We start from the raw sequence: 18445 nt of genomic DNA on the forward strand, positions 1-18445 counted from the left end.
CTTTGGTGCAGCATTAGATCTAGTGTTTTGGAGGACTTTCCATGTTCTGAAAGTCTCTGTCCTTTCAGTGGTTCTTTGGCTTTTTCTTGTAAGGAGATAGGAAAGGAAAATTAAGTGTTCATGAAATGTTTGTCTTTTTTTTTTTTCTTTTTTTTCTGTTTTTTCTCAAGATATTGTAGCACTATCAGGCCTGCAGGGGCAGCATTTTGTCCTTGTCTGAATAATTAACTTTGGGCCTTATCCTGTGAATCCCTCAGCATAGGGACTCTAACTCCCTTGGAAGGACGGTCTGTCTGGAATACGTGCAGGAAAGGGCTGGCACTTTGTATCCTTGCATGTTCCCCACTGCTCTTTACTAAAGACAAATGTACACCCACCATCTGGGCTTTGTGAGGGTGAAATGAAAAAATCAGGAGTCTTTTCTTACTCTGTCACCAGCCRGACCCATCGGACCAGGCAGTCCTCTTAGTCCTCTTGGACCCTGATTAAGAAAACAATCAATTAAAACCCAAACACATCTAAAATATAAAACTGAATGATAGAGTAACTCATCAGCATAAATATTTAAGAAATATGAGGAGCAGTGGAAAACCCAGGTCTTCTGATGCACAGACAAGACTTTCTACCCACTGGTGACCRTCTCCGAGCAAGTGACACTCTGTGGATTTCCCCAGACAGGACAGGCACTCAGAGTACCTGCTTGCTYCAATTCACTTCCTAGCTTCTCAAGCCAGCCCAGATTACAGTCTCAAATTCAGGCAACGAATACCAGCAAAAAAAACCCAGCTATTGCTTGGGTATTTCACCGTTTGTGCCAATATCAGGACATGATTCAAAGTTCAGTGAAGCCAGCAGGATTCTTCCCATCAGCATCAACTGATTTTCATATCATGTAGAGTATTAGCTGCTTTTGCAATACAAAATGACTAATGCTGCCATTTAATTTCACAGTAAAAAAGCCATGGGAAGTGGTGTGAAGAGCAGGTGTTACCTGTAGGCCAACGCTGCCGGGAATGCCTGCAGGACCTGGAGGGCCAGGACTACCCTGAGAGAGAAAAACGAATTAGACCAGAAGAGAGACAGCTTGAGCCTGCCAAGCCAAATTGAGTTATCTTCCCATCTTGTGTCTCCTTGAGCTCCCTCCCACCCAGATTTAGGCTTCAGAATCTGCTTCTACATTACACACAATTTCTTCTACGTGCAAGAACACTTGATCAGTCAGGAATTTACCTGAGTGATTTATGCAGGGCTTTTTCCTGAGCTGACATCCCTGCATATGAAACAATAGGAGTTAACTTATAAAGCTGATCTAAAACACTACAGTTACTGGGAAGATGAATCTTGTTGAAGTAYTAATGCACAGACATACATACAGAGTAATGGAAGCAATTTCACTTCAGTCATTTGACAAGGCCAATCATAAACTTAATTCCCCTTTGTTATTTGGCCAATTGCCTTATTTCATCCTGTCTTATTGAAAAAAAAAAAAAAAACTTTGCTGTGGTGCTTTTAAAGAGAAAAATCCTCTCCCACTTYCCTTAAAATGAAGTTTACCTTCTCTCCTTCTTTTCCTATTTCACCAGGTTCTCCTTTGTGACCAGTGTGTCCCTAGAAACAAGAGCTCAAATGACCCATGTTCTAATATCAAGCTTTAAAATGCATTTTTTGTTAGATAATTGCAAGATCTATACCAAAGCAACATATAAAGAACTTACTGGGAACACCYGAGAACCACATTCTGCATCTTTTACCTTTCCTTTCTTTAATTAATTCCTAGTGTCTGCATCGTTAAGCTTATGATGAAATCTATGCCTCTGGAATCATTTACATATACTCACACTCAGTTTGCAGCTTTGCTCCCTTSCTGTAATTGCGGGAGAGACCCAGACTAATTTCAGCCACGGCAGATGTTATTCCTTCCCATACAGAAGGTCTTAAGTATCACTTGCATCCTAATTGAAGACCTTCACAGGTCTTTCCATTTCATAAGCTATGAATTTTGAGAAGTTATGCCCTAAATGCTGTGTGTTTCTTTTGACAACTGTGAGTGAACCAAACAGATCTGCAAAAAGCCTAGTTGACCAGAAACTGAGGATTTCCCAGGAGATATTCCATCTTGACAAATTTCACTTTTCAGAATGAAAGACAACTGTCAAAATCAGCAGTTAAAACTTGTGTTTAACAAAGGTTGCCATCCGCAAGGGGACAGAGCCAAACCTGTCCATCCTGTAAGTGCATCCACCTACTTCAAGGATGAAAAMCTTGCTGCAGTAGAAGGGAGAGCACTCATCATCTCTCCCTTGGTTGGGCCTAAGGGCTTTGCAGACTGAGCTCAGCAGCAGAGCTGCTATTGTGAAGAGGGAGGGATCAGGCCCTTCATCCTCCTCCTGTCTCACACTTCACTGCTTTGCAGAGTTTCTGTCTCAACAGCATATGCATATGCACGAGAAAAACCTTGGCTGCTTTAAACATGTGTAGGTGCACTGCATGTTGAACAGTTTAAATTCCAGTGACACTTGCAGCCCTGGGGCTCATAAGAGCMTTTATTTCAGGAAGCAATCCCTTCTATTTGGGGTTTTTCTTACCTTGAACCCTGGCATTCCAGGTGGACCTGGAGGACCTGGTGGGCACAGAGCTGGGCACTGCAAAAAACAGAAACATTCTCTGGTTTATCAAGCACACACACGCATCTGGGGAAGCTAAATTCATTACTAGAAGGAGACAAAATCATGTCTGATAACACACATTAGTGGCCTTGGCTATACATCCAGAGCCTTCTGGAAAGGTTCAGGATGGACTGAGAGGAATTCTGAGGGCTGACAGACATCCACAGCCCGAAATACCAGAGAACCAGGCTTCCAGCAAAGCTGGACCTGTGTTTTTCAAATCATTAGGAATATACTTAATTTTATTTATTTATTTATGTTAGAAGTGCATACATTACAGATTAGCAGAAGGAGATATAGTGAAAAATTAATCCAGTGAGATCTGCAGGTGCCTAGGGCTGGCTGAAACCCTACTGGAAATGCAGTTTGACTGGGAACAAAACAGAATATGCATGGAGATACTACAGGGGCTCTAGAGCCCTGTACTCAAAAAAAATGTATGAATAGCGAATGAGATCTTTTTCTGCAATTTTATTTTCTTTGAATAAAACCTCAAGCTATGCCTCTTCAGCAGGAATTCAATTTTCCCGTATATTCCACAGAGTAGCTTAAATAAAAGCTGCAGAAATAGTATCATTTTCCATTACGTTCTGCATGACTTACAATAAGGCCGTCTAAACAGACTTGGAGCTTTTTTGGGGCACACCAATTAGAAACCCGCGGATGCTGTCACAACAACAGCTGTGAAATCCAGAAATGTCATTTCCATCGTTCATTGGCTTAACACTCCTTTTATTCCCTTGAAATAAAGGAGACTTTTGCATATAGAGGAATGTCTAAACCAAGCATATGCCCATAGGAACACAGTACCATCGTCCGTGGAAATAAACAGTGCAACATGCATAACATTTTYTTTTACAGAGCAGGGTTGGAAACAGATGCCTGAAAGCTGTCATGTGTCAAACGTTAAAGCTGTTTTTGTTAAACTGGCAAATGAGGAATGTAGGCAAAAAGCTGCAGTTTGGAAAGCAAAGTGGAAAGCAGGATCAAGCACAAAATCAGCCCCACTACAGCCAGCTCCTTGAAAGAGCACCTCAGTTTTGTAAGCAGTTATGCATGTGGGGGGCTTGTATGATATGGCAGTTAGATTCCTGACTACAAGTCTGACTGGTGCATGCTATATGATCCTACATTCACCCAAAGATGCCAACAAAAAGCCACATCAGGGTTTGGAAAAAAAAAAACCATTTTCATGCCACAAAGAGCAACTTACCTGAAGATCCCCGCCACCATCAGGAAAGATGCCTGGAAGACCCTGCAGTTCAAGGTATATTTAAAAGAGCACATTCTAAGACACAGCAGGATGCAGCATGATCCCCAGAGCACACACTTTACAGACCCAGCTGAATCAACAGCACTCGATAACTCATCACCACACAGTGCAAACTGCAGCCCCTGAACCGAGAGCTGTCACAAATATCATGAGCTGCACAAGGCCTCAAAACAGACATAACAGTCAAGTTAAGTGAGGAGAAGAGCCTTGAGCCTTAGGTCACCAAGGCAATGATTGAAAAAAGCACCATGTTTGATCCTCCTCCTGGCCCAGGAGCAGCTCCTAGGGAAGATCTCCCAATCCCATTATTTGACCCTCCAGAGAAAACACAGCAAACCCAAAGGTGGGCTTCTAGTCTCAAGCTCTGTTGCTGTGTGGTTGTGACCTGCTCTTGTTGTGCCTTGTGGTAGGACTCATGTTCTGCATTGGGATGGGGCCATGCACAGCACCCAATGCATCTCCCAAGGCTTTGCTAGCACAGCTGGACACTTGACTGCAGGTGCCAGCTCAGCCTTCCTTGCAAAGGGCCTCTCTCAGTGTAGGATGACACAAAGATAAAGGATCCAGTCAGCCCTGAGAGGACAAAACATCCGACTCCCTGATCTGTCTATGCCCTAAACCCTGGATATGGTCAGATTACCCAACCCCTTAGAGCAGAAATAAGAAATAGGACCTAATCAGTGCACAGAAGTGCAGTCTATCACTGCTCTCCCTGGGGTATAGTGTTCATGGCCTGCTGAAATTTAGCCCGGAAAGGGAGTGCTCACAGCAGTAACAGCAAATAAAATGTGCACATTCTGGCAGTAAAGGGAAAAACTCCAGACTCCCCACTGGGAATTTTCTCACGTTTCAAAGCATGTCTCAACTTACAGGAGGTCCTGGAGGTCCAGGAGGCCCTGGGAAACCTGGCAGACCAGAAGGTCCCTAAAGAGAGCGAGCAAAAAAATAAGAATTTCCCATACAAACCACCTGAGTGAAAATGTGAAGGAAAGCAAGGTGATTACCAAATATCATTGTATATTTGTGATTGAGGGACAAGATACCTCTATGGGTACTGAATTGCACCTCTATTTCTGCAGAGGATTATGTGACTGCAAAGACAATAGCAGGAGCACGAGCAAGAGTAGGGTGGGAGAATACACTTTGGGTGGCTGCTTTCTATGGCTCTGCACTTCCAGGGGGCTGTGGGCATCCAAAATGAGTGTTTGCTTCTGCAGAAGAGGGCTGGTAAGATTGAAGTATCAGACCTGTTCTGCTCAGTTGCTTCATATCAAGGATACTGAAAGAGGTGGGTAGAATAAAGCTCTCAATAAAAAAATAGTGCATGGCAGCTGCTAACTCATCATTTTTGAGAGATTAGCTGCTGTTTTGTTATTGCTTATAGTCTGTCAGGGCAGCTATAGCTGGAAGCAGTTGCACACCCTTGGCACTGCACTGATTGATTGCAGTGACCCTACGTGAGTTGATATAGAGAATAAAATAGTAAGCACTTCCGTAGAGCTTGCACAATGTCTTGCTTCCAGAACAGAAAAAGGGGCCAGAGATGAGCCTCATTCTTCCGTGGCTGCAGCACGTTCAGTAGGTGGGGATCAAATGGTGGAAGAAACTCACAGGAGGACCCCGAAATCCATTTCCACCTGGGAGTCCACTGGGTCCTGGAGGCCCCTGTTGAAGAGAGAGAAGAGCTTTACACCCTTGGCAGCCTCACACAGCTCCCAAAGCCCAGGGGCAAAAAGACGGGCTCGTTCGCTTAATCCTGCAGAAGAGCCCAATCCTGTTCCCAAACAACCCTTTTACTGATGCTCCCACTTTTCTTTTGCTCCGTCTCCCTGTGGAACATGCTCCAYGTGTTGTCACCACATGTAACTAACACTCTTCTCTTCTCTATGGGGTCATAAAACATGCAGGACTCTATATCCTTCTGTCCTGCATGAGAAAAGGATCTAAGGCTTAGGGTCAAAACCTTGGCCAAAGGAGTACCCAATCGAGTTAGTATGATAAACTCCCCCCCACTCTCATCCTTGTTACTTACTGGAGGTCCTGGTAGTCCTTTGCCCTGGAATGAACAATAAAAACAGCAAAAGATYACTTAGAAAATGAACACATGAGGAAGAGCAGCACCTCAGAGACTGSTGCTTTGTTTTTTTCCCTTAAGTCTCCTTAGCACTCTCCTGCCTCCAGTTACTGTAATTTGCAACCAGAGCAGAGTTGGAGTCTTTTAATGAATCCTTTTGTTGCATCTTATAATTCATATATACCCTTCGCATCCCTGTTACCTTAGAGATCTCCTTCCTCTGAAGCAAGCTACATATGATGTGGCAGTAGAACATACATTTATGGAGACAACATTCTAAATTGTTAATCTATCTTTTATAATATTTTTGAGTCCTCAACTGACTGCCACTAAAAGTCTCATGGCACCAGAGAGCGCAGCAGGGTATCAAGTTAACTATGACCATCCAAGAGGAGGTCCTTAGACTCACTGCAGTGCCATATGCACAAGGACTCGCTAGTCTTCCTCTAGCAGGCTCTGTTCCTGTGCCCAGAGAGCACATTTCAATAGGCAAGAACCCAGGTGTGCTGACCACCTCTGTCCTCTGCCTTTTTTAAGATGCAACATTAAGAAACAGATTTTATCAGAGAAGTTACATTTAGAACTTGTTAGGCTGTGCAACAAATGTGGATATACATTCATTATTTAATTTGAAGGAAAGGCTTGGAGTTTTTTTTTGCTTTTTTCTTTTGWTTTTACGAAAGTCATCAGTTCTGATCATCATCAGCTTAGCACGGCTCTTCTATTATTCCACTGATCCAGACAGCTAAGATTAAATGTGTGGCAATAAGAAACGAGGTGTTYAACAGAGCTGTATGGATTTCAAAACAAGCACAGAGTGACCAGGAATTTTTATGCAGCTGAGTAAGTCAATATATGAACAAGGTTAGTTTTGTTCTTACACAACACAAAAAGACATTATCCAACACGGTGAGCATTCAACATGCTGTCTGACATCCCAGACTGCATKGGTTTATGTCATCTCAGTCTCAGAACAAGCCCAGGGTAACCAGAACAGGTCAAACATACATATTTAACAACGCCAATCGATATTTTCACTCATTTGAGCTTGATACATTTACTTAGGATCTTAGGCTTGTGTCTTYTCTCAGTGATGGTTTCCACATAACATTCCACCCCACTGGTACTTATGCAGCTCCAAGAGTTACTTACAGCTGGTCCAGGTGGYCCAGCAGGTCCTAATGCACCCTGCAGGAGGCAAACAGGAGAACACAAATCAGCAGGTCAATCACAGAAAAAACAAACTCCACATAGCAGGACAGCTGTGTCTGGTCTGTTAGATTTCACAAGGTAGATCTGTTAACTAAATTATCTGAAGCTGTTTAGAAGCTGTGGATTTGTTCTAGTGAATTTTATTAATTTATATATTTTTCCCTTCAAGCAAAGACATTTTCATTTGGCAGCTTCTGCCTTTTCATAGCTTCCTTGGTGAATCCCCAATTKCCCCTTTCCAGTTTGCATTCTCACTCTTAAGCTTGACTAGTGTTTGATGACCTTATGTCTCAGTCTAAAACAAAATAATTCTTAAAGTTATTAACTTCCTGCTTAACTGAAGATAATATGACACATGGGCCTTCTTAATCCTTTGATACGGTGCAAAAATGCCAACTCTGGACAATAGATTGTAAAATTAATTATAGGTAGTAATTTTGAAACAGAAAGTGAATGGAAGTATAAAATGAGCAAATGGGAGAGTCTTCATTATATGATGTTTTTGATTGGAAATGAGCCTGCAGAAAGAGGGAACAAGACAACAGATTATGAAAAGTCTGGCTGTTGGCAGTTCTGTTTGGCAGGTGAAGTCATACAGAGGATTGGGATGGCTGCACACGGGTGTTGTAGAAAAACACGTTTCCTCCCTAATCATATACATGACCATACAGGCTCGGGGTGGTTGATGAGGAATAATGAGATCCCCTGACCTCTTTGCATCAGTAATTACAGACTGTAATTACTGTATAATTACAATACAGCATTCACTATAAATAAAACATTAGTCAGCAAGAGGATGATGATATTCTTTGATAAAGGCATACTTGGTAAGAGAGAAGGTGACAGACTCAAACACAGAAGCTGTGCCATTATTTACAGAGTCCATTAAGCTTAGGCCAGAAAAATSATCTTCTCGCTTCACAGGGATACCAAATGCGATTAGAAATGTTTTCCCTTGTTAAACTTAAAGAGAAAGATCCCAAGGATCCAAGTGCCTCATTAAGACCTGTCTTGTGAGAAAAGGACTATAATCCAATAAAAATCAACTCTGTTGCAAACGTCAGCTCATTCAGTTTTCTTGCTGCACGTTACTCTGCATTTCTTCTGGTTGCTTTTATCTTTAGTCCAAAGTCCTTACAACCACTGATGCCTACGGGATAAGCTGGGATCTCTTCCTGTAAAAGAGAACATTGAATTCCCGGCAGCTACAGATTTACACCCTAATTCTGCCCCACTGAAACCAGCTGCATKGCCCCTTTCAGCTCAGCCAGAAGGTTTGAGGCAGACCCAAAATGCCCCAATGTTGGCACTAGACACTCATCAATTTTGCTACCTGTGAGTCTAAGACGGAGCTCATAGGAGCAACCATTCCTGGGAGTGTGGGGATGTCCTTGAACAAGCTGATRTGACTTGGTTCCAAGTTCAAAGGAGGAACCCTAATTTACACCTCTCTTAAAAACTTATTGCCTGACGCACAACTCATTCTCCTGATAACAATGTTCCTTCTCTTTTGATTAGCAAACAATCTCAAGGTAGCTTTTCACTCTAAAGCAATATAATTTGTGAACATACAACTACGGAGCCCAGGAAATACATGACATTCTGAATCCATAAATAAACACGAGTAATTATGTACTCTTAAAGCACAGCACTCTGTCAATTATTCAGAAAGCTGCTGACATACTCATGCTTTCAGAATTGCTTATAATGTTAAGAACTGAACTTCAACACAGTCTTAAGAAACTTTCCAGTGAAACACATCAGTGTCCAACAGTGAGATAAGAATCCAGCTCCTCCTGCCTAAAAAAAGAGCCATTTTTTTGTTGAAAGACTAACTAGGCCTGATCTGGTCAGCCTGTAAGCAGAACTCTGACAAGACTTGAGTTCTTTGAGTAACAGGAGTGTTTACAACAAAAACCAATCTTGTATGTCCACCTTCATAGTACTCTGTCTGGTCTGCTGAGCTGGTGCATATAGAACAAAATAAATACTATTAATATAATATTAAAGCTTGTCTTCTATGAGCACACTGCTAAATGCCTAAGCTCTCACTTCAGAAAAAGATCTGTATTCAGCAGAATTAAGCATGAAGTCAATCCCACAGCAGTCCRTAAAAGCCTGCAGTGATTCCTGCAACACCAAAATTCATTTTTAAATCAGGGCAGAAGAAATAAAGTCAGAATAATGACGCTGTTTTAGAGCATAAGAGCTTTTTTTTTCCCCCCCTAGGCTTTTTAGACCAATTAAAATAATTTTCAAGAAGGAGCACTGACCTTGAAAAGCTCCCRTAAATGACAACAGGTCCAAAGTTTGCCCCATGCTGATAGCCTGATTTGCAAGGCATGGGAAAGCATATTGAAACTGAGCATGTAGTTACAGTAATTCTGCTCAATTACCCTGTAGGCTGGGAGCTTGTGTGTTAAAGTGAGCAAATATTACCACCAAACTCAAGACTAAGGCAGAAAACCACCTACAATCTCCTGTATGTGATCCTGAACTACTGCGTTTTAAAAATAAAGGAACAATTCCCAGATCTTTCCTACAGGCAGTCTGGAAGYGGTCAAGATTTCACAGTCTTGGATCTCTGGGGAGAAAGATGGGCCTGAGGAAAAGCAAAGGAGAGAGTTTTTAGTGCTGGTGGATGGTGGCTTGGATCTGCGGCTAAAATGCTTGGGTCCTGCCCTTTCGCTTTCCCAGCGGTCAAGGAAACTGTTCCTTGCATCCTGGAATGGATAGAGACTATGAAAGATGTGTGGCTCTATCCCTCCTTTCCTCATGCTAAAGGAAACAACTTGGAGCCTTGAACTTTGGGCAACTATACGGGACAAAAAGGTTACTGGAAAATAGCGAACACTTTAGAAAACTCTCCTGTGAGCGCTACTTGCATTTATCTCTCGATATTCTTCTACTGCAGCTCCTGAATGCAAGAAACCAGCGAGTCATTAAAGTCCATTTAAATGAGTCTAACRAGGTACTCACGCGATCTCCTGGAGGTCCGTTTAGGCCAGGTGGGCCATCAGTTCCTGTTAAACCCTGTGAAAAAGAAAGAAAAGTGTGAAGACAGAAAAGAAACACAGCAATAAGAGCTGCAGGAAACTGCAGTTACTGTCAGCATCACAGATCACCTGCATACCCTGCTCTTAGGGGACCCTAACCATATTTGTTCTCTGTGTTCAGGTCCATAGGAAGAGCAGAATCAAAGCAATCTCTGCTGCTCCCTAGGCACTTTACATAYGGGTGGACAGCCACAAAGTAGTCCTTTTACTGCAGTTTATTAAGCTGTTGTACCAAAACTTACTTTGCTTTTGCAGTAGACACAATGGAGGTTGATGAGATGCCTCATCAACTGGGAAAATACCCGTGCCTACATAAATATTTAATGTCTAAGATGGCAAAATACTCACATCCACTCCAGGAAGSCCAGGTAATCCAGCTTCACCAGCTGCTCCAGGCTTCCCTGGTGCACCTTTTGGCCCCTAAAAGAGATAAAAAGGAAATGATTGTTAATGTTAGAACCACAGAAACACAGCATATGTTGATATAGGCTAGAAGATGGAAGTTCTATTGATGTGTTAAAGCATGAAAATGGATCAAGAGGCAGTTTATAAGTCACATACAGCTTCCCTCTCAAGGATGAACAAGTTGGTGTGGATCAGAAATACTTACTGGTGGACCAGGCAAACCAGGAGGGCCAGGCTCTCCCTGAGTAAAAGAGAGAAGAACCAGTGTTAGTGCCAGACCTCTCCCTGCAGCAGCTGCACACCCAGCTGTGGCAGAGCTCAAGTCTCCCTTCTTGTCTGCTCTTGAATTCACCACTCTTAGCACTTCCTCAAGCTGCAGTGCTCAGAATCCTGCTAACCATAGAGCAGGAAAAACCTTGGGCAGTCATTCCTACATTTACAATAGCAGATCCAGTGAAAACATATAGAACTCCTGAGCCTCCCACAGAGAATCCCTCAGGTCTAAACGGTTCCCAAACATGTGCAATTTATCCCAGAATTACTTGGGGAATTGTTTACACTTAGGGTGAAAACAGGTGGAACTGAAAGCTGATTTACTATTCAGGGTTTCACACATCTTCCTGATGAAAGAAAGATGCAATAATAAGTTCCAGGACTCTGGGACATATTAGGAATTTGTGATGCTCCCAGGAGCTGGGGGCTATCAGCAAGCAAAGAGTGAATAAACTGTCTCCTGAGACTTTCTCCATATGGTTAAACTTTGAAGGCAAAAGTAAATGAACACTCTCATCTCCCAAATGATTTCTTCCTAATCCAATCACACTATATGGATTTATAAAGGCTTCCCAAGCCCATCTGCCATTTTGCACAGAATCCTCAGTCATTTTTCCCCTCATCCTCATAGAAAGTCACTTGTAAGAACAGCATTAAAGATAGTTGTGAAACAAAACCTTAAAAGCCTTTGAATCACACCTTCCAGCTCAGCAGCCCTAGCTCAGGAGCTCCCATGGACCTCCACCAATAAGATATTTGTGTTTTATTGTTAGTTCTTGGAAGAGGCAATTATCTGTGTAAGAAAGGAGCTTGGCTGCAAACCCCAAGACCTTGGCTCCCTCCCCATCTTATCCCGAGGCCAATCACTTTGCTCCTCCGTGTCCCAGATCTCTGGTTGTCCCCTCTCTCCTGGTTGTAGGATACAGGAATGAAATACTGTGAACTGAACGTGAAGGGCATGCTGATACCTTGGAAAAATAAAACCTACATGGAAACAGAATAGTTATTAACTGAGCAAGGGTGGAAGTAACACTGCCCCACTGTGAGCCTAACAATGAGGATTTATAAGGCAGKAAGCAAATCGGTGGAATTTATAGCAGGTTTCTATATTTACTGAGTCGGCAACTGTGAAGTCCGTGGGCAAATCTCTCCCAAGACTGGTCGCYTGGATTTGCGCAGGCAGCGATTCCCAAACCACACGGCGATGGAGCGAAGGCACCGGCCGGAGGGGCGCTAAATAGAGGGATCTTTGTGTGCTGGCTGCATGGAGCAATTCCTCTGCTGTCCTCTGCCCGCGGCCGTTCCATAAATAGTTATCATTATCATAGGTGGGGAAGGTTCCTTGGCAGGAAAATGAAAGGAGCAGTTCATTTGGAAGGGATGGTGTGGAAAAGCAGCTAGAAAAGGCAAAATGGGTGGTTTACCCCCTTCCCTTCMTTTCTCTGCATTCCCAGCCCCCCGCATTTTTCCTGGCCTGTGAGGGCAATGTGTACGTACAGCAAGGCCACTGCATTAGCAAAGGCTGCTCAAGGCCACCTTAACCCTCCATCCTGCCACTAAGGACCCCTGGGGAACTCAGCATGAGCACGAGAATTTCAGTGAGCTGAATCAAAGGTCTAATCAGTGTTTATATCCCTAATGCCAGATCACTGGGAATTAGAGGCAGCTGCTGTCAGCAAAAGGAAGTGTTCTCCTGAGTGCTGCAGGAGAGGGGAGTTCACTTTTAGTAAAGCTGCATTAAAGTTAAACCAGGAGACAAGGGGCAAGGGGGTGGAAAAGGGTGATTTTTGAGAAGCGACAATGGCTTATTAGCAATTTGGAGAATTACATCCCCAGAAATAATTCACAGGAACTTGTCGCTAATTCTTTTGATCACAACACGCTGTTTCTATTCTTGGAAGGAGATGTTTTGCTTGTTACTGAGCATGAGACGTGAAGCGTATTAAAGTCTGTAATTACAAGAGGCGTTAGAAGGCCGGAATGATGCAGTTCCCACTGAAAAGCAGGAAAATCAAAGCAGCAGCTTCTAGAAATCAGGCTGGTGGGGTTCATGTGAGGTTTGTTTAGAGAGGTGCTGAATAATTCAGCTGTATGTTATGCACTACTCACTGCTCAACGCCTAGAGTTGAACACTCTGGCAGCTCTCATTTAACCCMAAAAATGTTCAGTGACTCTGCCACACGGCGCTCATCTGACGCCACTCGTGAGGATGGAGGTCCTTAAACAAGAAGGTTGCCTCAATGTGCTCAGCACTAGCCAGGGAAAACTCAGGTCTCTCTTCTCCTGCGCAGTTCCTTAAGGATCCTGGTCTGTCTCAGAGTTACCAAGTCTCAAGCTACAACTGCAAGATTTAGCATCTTAAATTCTCTACTCGGCTGTTTGATTAATTAGGACCAACTTTGTCATATTAATTAGGTGCTGCTGTTTGGCCCTGCCCTGCAGGAACATTCTGAATCTTTTAGCAGTGGAGAAAAGAGCCTGGGCTGATGTGACCAGTGCTGCTCTGAGTCTCTGTGTGCAAGGGCAATCAGAAGTGATGTAGTTCCAGAAGAAAGCATAAAATATCCTATAGAAAGCAGGGATTAAAACAAAACAAACCCCACTATTGCATGGATTTGTTCTTTTCCAATTCCCTGACAATTGCAGAGCTTCAAGTCTGAGTCTATCCCTCCCCAGGCCTTCTTTTTCTTGCTGTCTGCAACAACAGCCACTCTTCCCTGAAGCCTCTTGACTGCTCTGGTGTCCTGCTGCAGTGAGGTCCCCGTGCACCCTGTGACCAGCCTGACAGAGCTTTCTCTGCCCTCTTCGAGCGTGACCTTTTATTGCGAAAAACAGCAAAGAGGAACGGCCGAAGTGCCAGCTCTGAACCTTCCATGTTAGCAAACCAGGGTGATTTACACTAAAACGTCTCCTTTAGCCYGAGGAAGAGCTGCAAATCAGTGATGTTTTCCCTTCAGATCAGCCTTGCTTACAGAGCCACTGTGGAAGGGCACTGCTGCAGGCACAAAAGCTCCTTGTTCACCATTTACCAAGGAACTAATATATCTTTTTTTTTTAACCTTCTCATCCAAAAAAAATTGCCAGCATGGAATGAATAGAATATTTCAAGACTGCTTAAAGGCCCAAGTCCAAAAAAATTATGTTAGATGTGTTAAAAAAAAAAAAAAATCCTAGCAGTTTAGAGAGACAAACACTACTCAGACTGAATAACGAAACCAAACCTGGCCTTTCAGGCTCAGTATCATCCTGCTGAAGTTCATCTGATGTTCTTTTTGGCCTGACTACAGAACACAATAGTCTTTATCCATGCATGGAAGGAAAACCTAACTCCCACAGAAACATCAATTCAGGATTAAAGTACAGGTCTGCCTCCTCCACTACGTCCTGTTGTAAGAAATATTCTGCCCGCTGTTTGGTTGCCTGAATATTTCATTTGCCTCTGGCAGCCCCTCTCTCATCTAGAAACGTGTGGGTTGTCTGATCCCTCGTACTGATGGAAATCAGGGATAGCCACACTAAGCTTGCTGAAATAAAACTGGTGTGAGTAGAAGCAGAATATAGGACTGCATACTAAGTTCAGTTTCTCAGGACCTCTTCAGAAACCTGGGTACTCAGAAGAGTCAAATAAACCTCTCAGAGCTACAGAACACACTGYGGCGCTGACCTGCATTCACACATGGACTCAACCTTCCACATTTCATTCCTATTTCATTCCTCCTCTTCTCTGGACACCGAAAGAGAAAATGCAACTTTGCAGGTAAGGTCTAGCTTTGGCTGGAAAGAGRGGGTTGATGCTGCAACGTGCTCCGCAGCACCTTCAGCAGAAGCAGCTTTTTCTTCTCCCTCAAGTCCTGCACACRGGCGGGTTCTCCACGTCCACCCGGCCTCCAAGGCCAGCCCAGATGCCCGAGGGCTGCAGGACGAGAAGGGCTCCTTGCGAGGCAGGGCCTGCTCCGCTCCACCCCTCGCCCTCCCGCGCCTGCCCGCTGCCACTCACGTCTATGCCGTCCTTGCCAGATGGTCCAGGGGGTCCTCGGGGTCCGGGAGGGCCTTGGGGTCCTACTCGCTAAAGGGAGACACAGACACAAGGGTTTATTTTTGCATCAGAAGGAGCACACAGGGAAACGCAGGAACTGAGCGGGTGCCACAGCACTAAACCCAGGTCTGCACTGAGCCTCTATCTCCCRGGAGACCCTCCGTCCTGGGGGCACTCAGGGCTCCCAGTCTGTTCAATGGGAGGTTTATACTGGGAATTWGACCCAATTGTGGGAAAGAAAAAGGATTTGGGGATGTACAATTTGATTCTCAGTGCCTAGAGGCACACCTGGTTTGGGGTAAAGAAGGGGATGCAAAACCTAAGGAAAATGGGTGCAGGGTTTGGTATTAAAACTGGCATCCACAGTGCCTGTCTGATGGGGCGATGGATGAGCCAGACTGACACAGCTCCAGACAGAAAGATATAAGAAAAGCTCAGTGAAGGAGAAGAGGAAAGTCTCCCTGAGCAGGAGAAAACCTGGGATTTTGGAGGAAACCTGAGGTGGGGGGGGAAGGAAAAAAAAAAAAGTCYAATAAATGACTTCTCTATGGAGGGGGCTCCCAAGAGCAGCTCGCTGTAGCTTCAGCAAACAAAGGTCTCATTGTGGAAGCAGCTCCGCTCGCAGCGACGAGGGCAGCTCTGAATTCCCCAGCCAGACGGCAAAAATTCCTCTCTAACACGGGGAAAAAATCTCAGGGGTTACTTCCCCAGGCTACATATTAATGCCGTGCAGGGAAGTTTGATACACATTCACATGCTTTAAGTGAACAAAAACTAAACATGCTATTATTTCATAAGCGTAAAATTTAAAGATTAGCTGATTCAGGGCAGGAAGAAGAAATTATCTGATTTAGATGAAGAATCAGATTGCAGGAGATCCTACTCTCATTGGCAACTTGTTGCTTCATTGAAAAAGAAAACTTGCTCTTACGTCAACAGCTCTCCCTTTCCCAAGGCTTTTCTCCCAAAGATGCCACCCTAAATGGGAAGATAATTCTTTGAGAGAAAGCTTTAAATGGCTTGTTCTATACAACAGCCTACCTAGGGGTGCAACACAAACGTATTTGCTAAGCTCTTTGTAYGGAAGAGCACAGCAGCACGCACATTTTAAGTAATTTTAATAACCTACTTATTGCCATACACATCCTGCAGGCGCAAGATGCCATGTGGTTCTCCCTTACAGAGCTGGGTTTGGAGCAGAAGGTGTAAATGCAAAGCCCTACCTGCGCCGCCGCCGTGGCCAGGAGCTGCCAAAGGAAGAGGAGCCCAAGAGCGGCGGATCCGGCCATGGTGCCYGGGCTCTGCCGCGGCACCGCTCAGCCCGCTCTCTCCTCCAGGGTCCAGCAGATCCCTCCTTCTCCTGCGGGATCTCAGCTTACAAATGAGCCTCCTGGCCTCCAGATAAACCTGCGGCTCCAGCTGGAGGGGCCGAGCTCRGAGCAGAGCGGAGGGAACAAGGAGGAGGTGGGAGAAGGAGGGGGCCCAACCGCGGGTGGGCACCAAGGCTCTCATTCATGGTGCAGCCTCGGGAGCACAAGGAAGGGCTGGAATCACCTCCACGGAGCTACTGGAGGCTGTAGGGCACAGCACAGGAGTCAAACTTAAAATTTAGCTGCTCTGTCTGGCAATAAACACGTTCCTTAGGTCACGCTTGGGGCATTTTTCGGAGCCCATCATCATCATCATCTCAGTGCTGGGCAGGTAAAAGACAACGCAAACGGAGAGCTGCTCTGCGCCCAAGGATCTGATTTTGCTAGAAAAATGAATATACAGATGTAAAAAAATGCCAGACACACTGGAGAAGTGTGCTCGCTGCTTTGGGAGATGCTGTATTACCTCCCGATATGCTCTCACCTCTGTTTTTTCTGTCTCTTTTTCAGGAATATTCACAGAATACGAGACTGATTTCTGGAGAAAATGATGAATCCTGACCAGAGGAGGTAAGCGCAGACAGGGATAAGAAAGAAGCAGCTGAAGAAACACAAAGCCACAAAAAAGCTAAGGAAGATCTTCCTGAAAAGCATCTGCAAAGAAATGAACAAGATGACAGAGCTCYCAGGGAGGTGCTGCCAAAGAGGGATACAGTGATGGAGGAGTAGAAATAGCTTCATGCTTCTCTTTATYAACTCAGCTGATCGATTTATCAATTTATTTCACCAAAAGCAGGGGTTGGAAGGGGAGAGGCAGAGTGGAAAGAGTCATCGGGACTGTGACAATGCAGCTCATTTGGATAAAACAACGCCCTTTTTTAAAATGAAAAACTTCTTTTTTTTTTTTTTTTAAATAAAAGCTTTCAAGCAGCAGGAAGTTATTTCGACCACAGGAGGGAATCGCACTTTGACAAGAGGCTTGTTCAGCAGCAGACTCGCAGTGCACACAGAGCAAGGATTCAGCAGGAGAAATGGCAAGGCAGAACTGGAAAAGCAAAGCTCTGGATGTGAAATACTAAGTTTCAGCTTGGCAGCCTTAAAGGAGGAGATTTACCTGAGCAAACAGCGGGGCCTGCCCAGCTCCCCAGCAGCCAATATTCCAACACTGACAGCAGGACAGAGGACTCAAAGCAACTCAGTCTCCACTAGGAAGTGTGTGCATGTCCATGTGTTCAAAGGGCTTCCAGGTAGAGTGAATATTCATTCCACYGACCCTGCAGAGCAGGGAGAGTGGTGAAGTCGCAGGAATCACTTCACACAGAGCTTGTACCTCTGTCTTTGACCTCAAGATGAAACAATGGCAGGAGAAAAAGTCAAGCCAAGATCCTGGGCTGTGGTGCTGCGGGAGGGCTGGTTTCCTACAGCTCCGCTGGCGCCCTCGAGGACCAAGTCCTGTGTCCTGCAGAGAGCTGGAAGCAGCAGCTTCTGGCACGAGTGATGCAAGGGRCAGAACACACTTATTCTCCCAACTCCAGGAAAGAAATAAAACCACAATAAACTGCTTTAATTTCTGCAAAGCAACTCACTGGGGAGCCAGCCAGGAGCTGCAGCCTGCCAGCATGGCAGCAACGCGCACTTACTGAGCAAGATGAGGGAGGGATGATATTTTCAGCGTGAAAAGTTTACAGAAAGTGATGACACCGCAGTCCAAGTGATGAGCACACACAGGCGAGTGCTCCAGCAGCTTTCATCTCTCACGTTGTTCACAGTGACTCGGGGCGTGGAGGACTGGTTTGCCACTAGGTGAGCCCAACCTGAGCTCTGCTTTACCTGCTCTGCTCAGGAATGTGGGATGGCCCCAACAGGCTCTTTGGAGATGCCCAAGCAATAGCAGAAGGCTGGAGGGTGCAGTGCTGGGACTGATACATGGTGCCTTCCAAGACGAAAGAAGTGGAAACTAGTATGCATTGAAATCATRCTTTAATAGGCAACACTAATATAGACTCCATTGTACAGCTCCACGYGATGGAAAACACATGCTGTGAGCCCACTGCAAACATCTACAGMCGAAATTCTGCAC

General features: G+C 44.7%; 1 protein-coding gene across 1 annotated transcript in view; it reads right to left on the bottom strand.

Moving 5' to 3' along the window:
* The window catches only part of COL9A3 (collagen type IX alpha 3 chain), a 32589-nt gene extending 16247 nt beyond the window's left edge, over positions 1-16342 (bottom strand). Inside the window, exons 1-14 of the mRNA XM_026042273.1 lie at positions 16219-16342; positions 14957-15025; positions 10892-10927; positions 10630-10701; positions 10205-10258; positions 7166-7201; positions 5972-5995; positions 5551-5604; positions 4810-4863; positions 3880-3921; positions 2586-2642; positions 1555-1608; positions 992-1045; positions 428-481 (exon numbers count right to left, since the gene is read on the bottom strand). Of these exons, the coding sequence (XP_025898058.1) occupies positions 428-481; positions 992-1045; positions 1555-1608; positions 2586-2642; positions 3880-3921; positions 4810-4863; positions 5551-5604; positions 5972-5995; positions 7166-7201; positions 10205-10258; positions 10630-10701; positions 10892-10927; positions 14957-15025; positions 16219-16284 (726 nt within the window). The 5' untranslated portion in view covers positions 16285-16342. The remainder of the gene's footprint in view (positions 1-427; positions 482-991; positions 1046-1554; positions 1609-2585; positions 2643-3879; positions 3922-4809; positions 4864-5550; positions 5605-5971; positions 5996-7165; positions 7202-10204; positions 10259-10629; positions 10702-10891; positions 10928-14956; positions 15026-16218) is intronic.
* Positions 16343-18445: the final 2103 nt, after the last annotated feature.

Source organism: Nothoprocta perdicaria, unplaced genomic scaffold (genome assembly GCF_003342845.1).
Source record: "Nothoprocta perdicaria isolate Ctin4 unplaced genomic scaffold, notPer1 scaffold_3, whole genome shotgun sequence".
In the NCBI taxonomy this organism is placed as follows: Eukaryota; Metazoa; Chordata; class Aves; order Tinamiformes; family Tinamidae; genus Nothoprocta; species Nothoprocta perdicaria.